Raw genomic sequence first — 9,458 nt, 5'->3', positions numbered from 1 at the left:
GGTGTGGCAGAGATCGGCCATGTGCCCGGTGGGCTTGGCCAGCTTCTTAACCCTGTGCTTTCCAGAACATCACTGGGGAGCTGTCTGCAGACAACCCTGCATTTGTTTCTAGGAGGAGGTGCGATCAGGGGCCTTCTTAGAGCCAAGCATGGTGAAACTTCATTTCACATATGGTGGGGGAAAAAATTAACATGCTGAAAAGGTCAGCAAAGAAAGGACAGCCCTCGAGGAGATGGATCGACGTAGTGACCATAGCAGTGGGCACAGGCATGTCGTAGATGTGATTTGGACAGAGCAAGACTCAGATCCGTTGTTTATAAGGTCGTTATCAGGCATGTAGATGTGATTTGGAGCAGGGCAGAGCAAGACTCAGATCCATTGTTTATAATAAGGTCGTTGTCAGTCGCAGCAGCTCTTAACCTCATGATACGTTGGTACACTTTGCAAAGCAGTCGAGTGGAATTGCCTCTCTGTATCTTCTGCAGGCTGACGTTTAAAGATCGTTTCATCCTGCCATTCCTGGAGACGGTGATCTGGAAGTATGGCGAATCGAGAGAGACCATAGCCAAATTAGAATCTTCCTCCAAGAGGCTGAGTAAGAAATAGGCCCCCACGTTAAGACTTGGCAGTGTAAGTAGACCAAATTTTCCCAGGAGTTTCAATGTGGTGTGGAGTGGTATAGAGGAAGAAAGGTGGACCAGACCGCAAGGTTCTTCTCGCTGAAATTAACAGTGAGTGGGTGTGATCACGGGTGTGTATTTTTGTTAAGGGTTTCTAACTTTCATCATATTATCAAAGGTTTTATCAAATGACTTGCTAAAAAAAAAACAACAACAACTAAGCTGTTGGCGAAATATGTGGCTTTGTAAAATAAGGTGCATTGGTTGCTTTGATAATGGTTTAACCTAATTGTGTTTACTTATTTTATAAGTCATTTCAGAAATCTTAATTTTTCAACCTACTTAGCAATCAGGTATTTCCACTCAGCAGTTTATTACAATCATATTTGTGTGTTTATGGCTACAGAAAGCATTCACTCAGCAGATATACCAGGCTCTGTGCCAAGGGATCGGGCAGGGTTTGCTGTGTTGTATACAAGGCCGTTAGGATTTAGACTCAGCTTGATGGCCCCTAACAATACCAGGCACAGTGCTAGGATTTTGAGAGTACAGCTGGGTTCAAGAATAGACATGGCCCTTGCTCTCTGGTTCTTATAGAAAAGACACCCACTCCCATCAAATTGATTCTCATAGCTTCTCTCCGTAGAGTTTCTGAGACTGTAAATGTTTATGAGAGAAATCTGCCCGTTTTTCTCCCTCAGAGCAGCTGGTGGGTTCAAACATCTGACCTTTCAGATCTCAGCGGAATGCTCGTAACACATTCAGCCAGTGGACCTCCTTCTTGTTGTTGTTGTTGTTATGTGCCATCGAGTCGCTTGCGACTCATAGCGACCCTATGTACAAGAGCTCTATACGCTCTTCTATCCTGTGCCAACCTAGCCATCTCAAACGCACTTATTCCCACCTCTCTAGTCACAGAATTGATATCCATCTCACCAAAGGTCTTCCTCTCCTTTGCCACCCCTCCACTCTGCCAAACATGATGTCCCTCTCCAAGGACCAGTCCCTCCTTGCAACATGCCCAAAATATGTCAGACGAAGCTTCAGAATCCTTGACTCCAGGGAACATTTTGGCTTCGCCCTCTCCAGGACAAACCTGTTTGTTCTCCTAGCAGTCCGTGGTATATTCAACACTCTTCTCCAGCACCACAGCTCAAAGGCATCAATCCTCTTTCTATCAACCCTATTCACTGTCCAACTCTCTGATGCATGGCATGAATTGCAAAGACTATAGCCGGGATCAGGCGCACCTTAGTCTCCATCCTGACATCATTGCTTTTCAGTACTCTTGAGAGGTCCCTCACAGCCGGCTTTCCCAATGCAATTCGTCTCTTGGTTTCCTGGCTGCTGTTACCAAGAGTGTTGACTGTGGAGCCAAGTAAACTAAAACTGTTAACTATCTCAGTCTCTTCACCATCCATACTGATGCTGCCAATTGGCCCAGTGGTTAGAATCTTTGTTTTCTTGATGTTGAGCTTCAGTCCATATAGGAGGCTGTAGTCCTTGATCTTCTGCAGCAAGTGCTTCAGGTACTCCTAAGTTTCAGCAAGCAGAGTTGTGTCATCTGCATAACGCAGGTTGTTGATGATTCTTCCACCAATCCTGATTCCACATTCCTCTTCGTATAGCCCAGCGTCTCGGATGATCTGTTCTGCATACAGATTGAAAAGGTGTGGAGACAGAATACATCCCTGACGAACCCCCTTCTTGATTTTGAACCATGTAGTGTCTCCTTGCTCTGTTCTGACAACTGCCTCTTGGAAATGTAAAATAAAGATCATTGGGTTGAGATTTGAAGTGAAACATTTCCTTTTTCTGACTTGAAAAGAGAGGTACAAATCACCACATGCGTTGTCAGTTTTGAAAACTGATCAAAAGTAAACAAATTCACCAACAATCCATTGTTTTCCAGATTGCTGGTTAAGAATTTCGGATCATACATAACACCATTGTTATAAAGTAGGACAGACAGGGAGGGGGGTGAGAGGACTGGGGAGAGAATGGGAAAAGAGTGGATTGATAATGAACACTGCAATAGAACAGATGAGGTGACGAACTGTCTGAAAGGAATAGATGATTAGTCATTATACATATGATAAGAGTCTAGAGGGTGCATTGTGAAGTGTGATGGGGGAGGAAATGTATAACAATGAATTTAAAAAAAGAAAAATTTCTAAAAAAAATTTAGGATCACACCTTCTTTTCTAGATATATTTACTTATTTGTATATGATAAAACCCCAAACCTGCTGCCAAGTCAATTCCAGTTGATTAAAACCCTGTAGAACAGCAACAGACACCGTAGGGTTTGCAAGTCTGTGAATGTGTAAAAGAGCAGATGGCCACACCTTCCTCCTGTAGAGCAGGTGGCTGGTGCAACCGCAGCCTCTCAGATAGTAGACAGTTGTTTACTTACTGAGCCGCTAGGACTCCTCATGTATATAGTATACATACATATTATACACGCTTATAGCTATAAATTCTTGTAGGTCGTATAGCCCTGGTGTGTCCACTTGCCGTACAGAGGTAACTTGTGGTCGCCGTGAAGCTGAACACTGTGACACTGCTTGTCAAATGCGATAATGGCTACTCATGGTGGACAGTGTTTGGTGGAGCTGCCCGATTAAAACAAGCTTGGAAGCAGGAGCGGCATCCACCTCCATAAATAGCTTGCCTACGGAAACCCTATGAACCTGGAGAAAGGATGAAAGTCCCTAATGAGTCACCTACGACTCAACTGCACTTAACAACAACATAGCTATAAAGGACTCCTGGTGGTGCGGTGATTAAGCCGGTAACTCGAGAAAGCAGTCCTGTATGATGAGGTTGCTGTGCATTGACTCAGTGTGTTGCAGACCGAGGGTAAAGTAATTATTAAGAATGAGACAGAGAACCAAGAATGAGATAAGTGAGAGTAAAGACAGGGGGCCAGCAGTCCTGATGACTGGAGCGAGCGCCCACGCCATGCCTCTCTGTGTACTGAGAATCATTAGGGAGGTAAACAAGGGATCATCACAAGGAAGTAGAAAACAAAAACAAAGGACCATGGGGAAGTCTTTTGCAGATAAGGAGGAGTTCTTTGTTCTTCACCTTATGCTAATCTCAGGAGGGAGGGATACAGTAAATACAAACCAAGACAGAGGTTGCCTTTTTTAAAATTTTTTATTGTTACTAATTTTAGTGAACATTTACAGAGACTTTGGATTTCCATTCATTCATTGTTGCGCTTTTCTCCCTGCCCACCCCTCCCCCCATGATGTTGACTCTTAAGGAATGCCTTCGTGCCTCAGGGTGAACGCCAGCTTGTATTACGCCTCCCTCATATCCTGATACAGCATTTGGTTTATTATTAATATTCAATTGGATAGTCGGCTTCCCACAGCAGTGGGTTTGATTGCTGGTTTTGATGTGTGTGAATGTCTGTAAGTTGTCTTCTTGGTTATCTGGTCCTATTTTAACAGAGATACCAGAGTAGAAGGCTTTAACAAAGAGAACTTTATTTTCTCACCAGTTAGGAGGCTAGACGTCTGAACTCAACGTCGCCAGCTGTCGAGGAAGGCCCTCTCTGTGTCTGTCCTGGAGGAAAGTCCTGGTTTCCTTCGGCATCTGTGGGAGATCTTTGCGATCTCCATGCCTCTTGGCCTTCCTCAGCGTTTAGGAACTCAAGTCCATAAGGACACACTCTACTCCTGGCGTGTTTCTTGATGGTATTAAAGTTCACTCTCCTCTGCTTTCTTCTTTCACCTTTTATTCCCCTCCCCACCCCACCCCCGAGACATGCTATATGAAGCATAAGAAGTTTGTCAGTGAAATGCTACCATATTGAGGTTATTATTTGGGAGATACAACTTGGAAGAAAGAGCCTCATCCCACCAAGTGCCACCAGAGAGTATTTCTCAAAATCCATCATACCTAACAAAAATGTTAAAATAGCAGTTCAGCACACTATTGAAGGGCAGAAAATACACCCTCTCCCCCGACTTTATCTATCAAAATCTTAATATAATCCCATTATGAAAAGGTTTAGGTTGTTAAAAAGTCTGTCTCTTGTCATTGATTGCTTCCTAGAAGACTTTAAGAAATGTCAAGTACAGAAAGAAAACAAGCCAGGAATATTTCCTTTTAGGACTAATTCCTTTTTTTAATCAAGGGAAAGAATTTTTATTTTAAAGTCAAATCGTATCTTCTGCGTTTTGCCCTTGTAAGAACAAAGATCAAGAAAAAATTTTAAAATTTCTTTCAACCTATGTTATCTCAACTGAACTTAAAAAGGTATAAGACATAGTTAAAACGTAGGCTTCTAAGTCACCAATTTGTCTGGTCTTTTTAACCACACACTGGCCTTTTTCAGGAAGAAGATGACTGGCCCGCCGCCCCGAGTGGAAGTGTGTCCCTATTGTAAGAAGTCGTTTAAGCGGTTGAAGTCCCACTTGCCGTACTGCAAGATGCTAGGAGCGTCCACACCTGTTGATCAGAAAGTCTCTCAGTTCAAGCCAGCTACACTCTCTCATCCTCACCAAAGGAAGGGGCCAGTCAAAGACTTAATTAGAACTGAGGAAAATAATCCGGTGAGAGAGAGGGGGCTAAAAAATACCAAGTGGAGAGAAGACAGCTCTGAAGGGACAGTTAAGACCTTTCCTCTACGAGGATCGGAAAAATCAAGTAATCAAAAAACAGGTGGAAACATCAAGAATCAAAGTCAGTCCTCCCTGAACATAGTGGAAAACTCTGGACCAAAAGGGACTTTCCAGAGACAGACGAAGACGCAGCCTTCTGCATCAGTAGTCACTTCAGAGAGAAAATGTGCCAGAGATTTGCCTCAATCAGGAGACAGCAGAATTAATTCTTCAGAAGCAGAAGCATCTTTACTGCTTGACTTAAGGGAGCCCTCTTCATCAAGTCAAAATAGAAAATATTCTTCAGCCTTACCTAAGGATGTTCCAGTCCCATCAGATAATCTGAAATTGGACAGGAGTCTCCCAAGACAGGAGCTCCCAATGAAACCGTTAGACATGCCTGTTGATAATTCTCCTTCTCCCATGAACCTCGGTGATGGGGCAGCCAGGGTGTCAATGTCATGGTCAAGCAGTGAGAGAGACCCCAAAGCTATAAGAAAGTCTGAGACTGGGGAAAAGAACCCAGAATCACTCATTTTAGATCTTCAAGTCAGCCCACCGGGTCAAACCCGAGTGGAGGAGAGCAAGGAGGTTGTGCTTGGCTTGAAGGAGAAAGGACATCACCTTCGTGTCAAAGTGCATGGGAGAACCGGTAACGCAGAGAGAAGTCTGTCTGGGAGAGAAATGCCTTCTCTGAGCGAGGGCACTGAGCGCTCCAGGGCTGCTGCCTTGGTCACGGGGAAGGTAGTTCAAAATGCAGGCCCTGATTTAAAGCCGTCTGTTCCAGGGGGCACGGCTGGCAACCCGCCCCTTTCTGTATCACAGCCTCATCGCCCAAGCCTTACCTCTCTGGCTCTGCAAATTCTTCAGGAGGAGAAAGCAGGTTCCCGCCACCATCATCAAGAGGCTGGTGTTCAGATGTTAATGGACAGTGAGAAACAGGCTGCCCTGGAACTCAGATCCAGCCCTCACCACCCAGCATCCCACACGGGGCACCCGAGACTTCCTCATTCCTCCTGGCATCCCACAGCTCAGGCGCCCTTCACCAGCCCTGTGGGAGCTGCAGACAGAAGGGTCCATCCCAGCTCCATGGGGCTCGAGTGGTTTTCAGAGCTCTATCCTGGTTATCTAGGACTTGGGGTGTTGCCAGGGAAACCCCAGTATTGGGGTGCAGCAGTCTCATGGCCTCCGGTCCTCAGCCACTCCGAGGAAGGACTCTCAGAAGGTAAACAAGCCCATGTTCTGGAGGGTTCCTGCTGATTCAGAACCCGCTGTCTCTTTGGGATAATTAAGGTTCACATGCTAATACTGTTTACTCATTTAGATAATCTCACTCACTGAACTTGTAGTTGTTCTCAAATTGTGGCTTCTTGCTCCCTGGTCAGCAGCCATGGTTTCTCACCCTCCTTCCCCCTCCGCCCAGAGGAATTGTGGTAACAGTTGAGCACTGGAAAGAGACATGGCCAGTAGACACTGGATACATGTTGTTGTTAAGTGCCGTCGAGTCGTAGGCGACTCATAGCAACCCTGTGAATGAAAGTCCTCAACACTTGTGTGACTTTCATCCTTTCTCCAGGTTCATAGGGTTTCCGGAGGTAAGCTACTTACAGAAGTGGATGCCACTCCTGCTTCCAAGCTTGTTTTAATCGGGGAGCTCCACCAAACACTGTCTGCCATGGGTAACCATTAGCGCATTTGACACATCAGTGTCACAGTGTTCAGCTTCACAGCTACCACAGGTTGCCTCCGTACAGCATGTGGACAGACCAGGGCTGTACTACCTAGAAAAATGTTTGACCAGCATTCTCCCTGAAGGCCATGAATTAAAGTCACCCGCCTTTGGCTTGGTAGCATCACTTTCTGTCCACTAGGCCAACTGAGCTCTATGTTGTTGTTGTTGTTAAATGCCATCAAGTGCATAGTCAAGACAAAAATAACGTTAAACCTTCAAAATCTACCTGAGTAGAACAAGTACTTTTGTTTATGTTGTTGTTGTTATGTGCCGTCGAGTCGCCTGCAACTCATAGCGACCCTATGTACAACAGCCCTAAACTCCGCTCTGTCCTGTGCCAGTCGCACTGTCTCTGACACTCCCATCCCAATTATCCCAGTCACTGAATCAGTCCATCTCATAGAGGGCCTTCCTCTCCTGCGCTGTCCCTCCACCCTCCCAAGCATGATGTCCGTCTCCAAGGACCAGTCTCTCCTCACAACATGTCCAAAGTATGTTAGATGGAGCCTCAGAATCCTTGCCTCCAAGGAGCTACCCAGTTTAACCCTTTCCAGGACAAATCTGTTTGGTTTTGTTTATAGTTTTATTTAAACCAGATTGTACAGGAGATAGGTCCCAGCAATAATTTAGGAATTGGGTAGCTCAGGGCAGCCGTTTGGGAAGCTGGGAGCAAGACGGTTACTCCACCTGGCCAGCACCGAACGGCATTCAAGGCAGATAGGCAAGTGGACCTTCATTCAGGACATGAGCTGATGAAGATCGGTGACCGGAAACCAGGAGGTGGCCGAAAAGGTACAGAAGTCCCTGTACCCAAAACCCCAGACTACAGATTCGGACTGAGGATAGGGTAGCAGAATGTCTGGGCACACCCAGAGATGGAGCCCCAAGATGTGAGAGAAGGGGAAGAAGAGAGATGTGGAGAGAGACAGGCCATGCAAGCTGACCTTGACGGTGACGCGGCCTCTTCCAGAGCCTTGAGATTCTCCTTATCCGTAAACCAAAACCAGACACCCCACCACCACCACCCCGCCTGAAGGCTGAATCTGACTCAGCGTGCCCCCATAGGACAGGGCAGAACGCCGCTGTGGGGTTTCCAAGACTGATCTCTTCTTTTTTTTTTCATTGATGACAATTTACAGAGAGTTTGGATTTCCATTCATTCATTGTTGCACTTTTCTCCCTGCCCACCTCCTATGAGGCTAACAGGGAAGGAATGGAATCTTTCCAACCATACAGTTCCTCAGAATAGTGCTAAAAAACTTTTATTGTTGACAGTCTCATACTCGTATCAGAATCAATTGGCATTTCTGTATCACACAGCATAGAAGTCTAATGTTTAATGGTCTAATGTTTTCAGAATGACTTGGACAGGCAACCAACCTAAAGAAACTCAGAATAGGTTTACATGTGTAAAACAGGTCGAACCTGGTCTCTAAGGTCAAGTTGATTGCATCCTTTTCCCCATTAAGCCACATTATAGGACACACCTTCAGAGCCGCACAGGGCTCCGCGTGTCTTCGTGTGTTTTTAATTGTGCAGACACATAGACACACAGCGTAATCAGTCTTAGAGTACGATGGTGCACAAGCCGGACTCGGCCTCAGAACACGAGAGTCAGACCTGAGCAGGAAGGGCTGTTGTAGACTAAGAACCCCTTTAGGCTTTAATCAAGAAAACCATAGGAGTCACTTGCAGGCAGAGACACAGGGTTCAGTCCTATGCCGAGGACTCAGGCTCCTGCAGAGAAACAAGGTTTTAAAGGTCTAGAGGCTGCGTGTAGATCCTCAGCCTCCGTACAGAGCGGGGCCACTGGAGGCTTAACCATGACAGCTGGGCTCGAGCAGTAAGCGTCTTAACTTGGCCACTGAAGGAGTCTCTAGGAGATAGAGGGGCAGCATGAGCGGATCTGGGTCCATGGACACCGTGTCCTAGAGACAGAACGCGTCAGGCTGTCAGGGAGAAGTGTCACCCAGCGTGCTCGGTCACCGCCAAGAAGACAGGGCAGTGACAGGGCTCCTGGTGGCCTCAGGACTGGGGCTGTTTAGATGAGCCCAGGCCAACCGACTAGAGATGAGACCGCAGGTCCAGGAGGCCCGCGGTTCCCGAAAGTGCTTGGACATTCACTGTTGTCAGATGCTTTAAATTTTATTTTATTATTTTTGTGTGCGTGTACCATCAAATCAGATCTGACTGGTACAGGAGGAGATTGTCCCTCCTTCCCCCGCAGAGCATCTGGTGGGTTCGAACCAGGCGCCTCTGGGATTGTAGTTGCAGTTCCTTGCCACTAGGCCACCAGAGCTCCCCCAACACTTGCTGTTTTCATAGAGTTGTTCCCTTACCCCTTGTTTTGGGACAGGCTTTCCCCCGAGGTGACTGAGTTGTGTCATGCTTGTTTAATGTGCTCATACGTTAGCAAGATAATGACTGTCTCTGATTTCCTGGACGCCAGCGTGGTTCTTCCATCATTTGTTAGAGTACTGGTCATTTGGAT

The 9,458-nt window shown here is 46.3% G+C and overlaps 1 protein-coding gene across 1 annotated transcript in view; it reads left to right on the top strand.

The window, feature by feature from the left end:
• The first annotated feature begins 4,977 nt into the window (after positions 1-4,977).
• The window catches only part of LOC102860765 (chromosome unknown open reading frame, human C17orf80), a 10,613-nt gene continuing 6,132 nt past the window's right edge, over positions 4,978-9,458 (top strand). The window contains exon 1 of the mRNA XM_006886396.1: positions 4,978-6,460. Coding sequence (XP_006886458.1) covers positions 4,978-6,460 — 1,483 coding nt within the window. The remainder of the gene's footprint in view (positions 6,461-9,458) is intronic.

The sequence above is a fragment of the Elephantulus edwardii genome, unplaced genomic scaffold (assembly GCF_000299155.1).
Source record: "Elephantulus edwardii isolate Elephantulus edwardi_28Jun2011 unplaced genomic scaffold, EleEdw1.0 scaffold00048, whole genome shotgun sequence".
Taxonomy (NCBI): Eukaryota; Metazoa; Chordata; class Mammalia; order Macroscelidea; family Macroscelididae; genus Elephantulus; species Elephantulus edwardii.
Note: the sequence above shows the minus strand (reverse complement) of the source record. Positions and strands in the feature narration are given on the sequence as shown.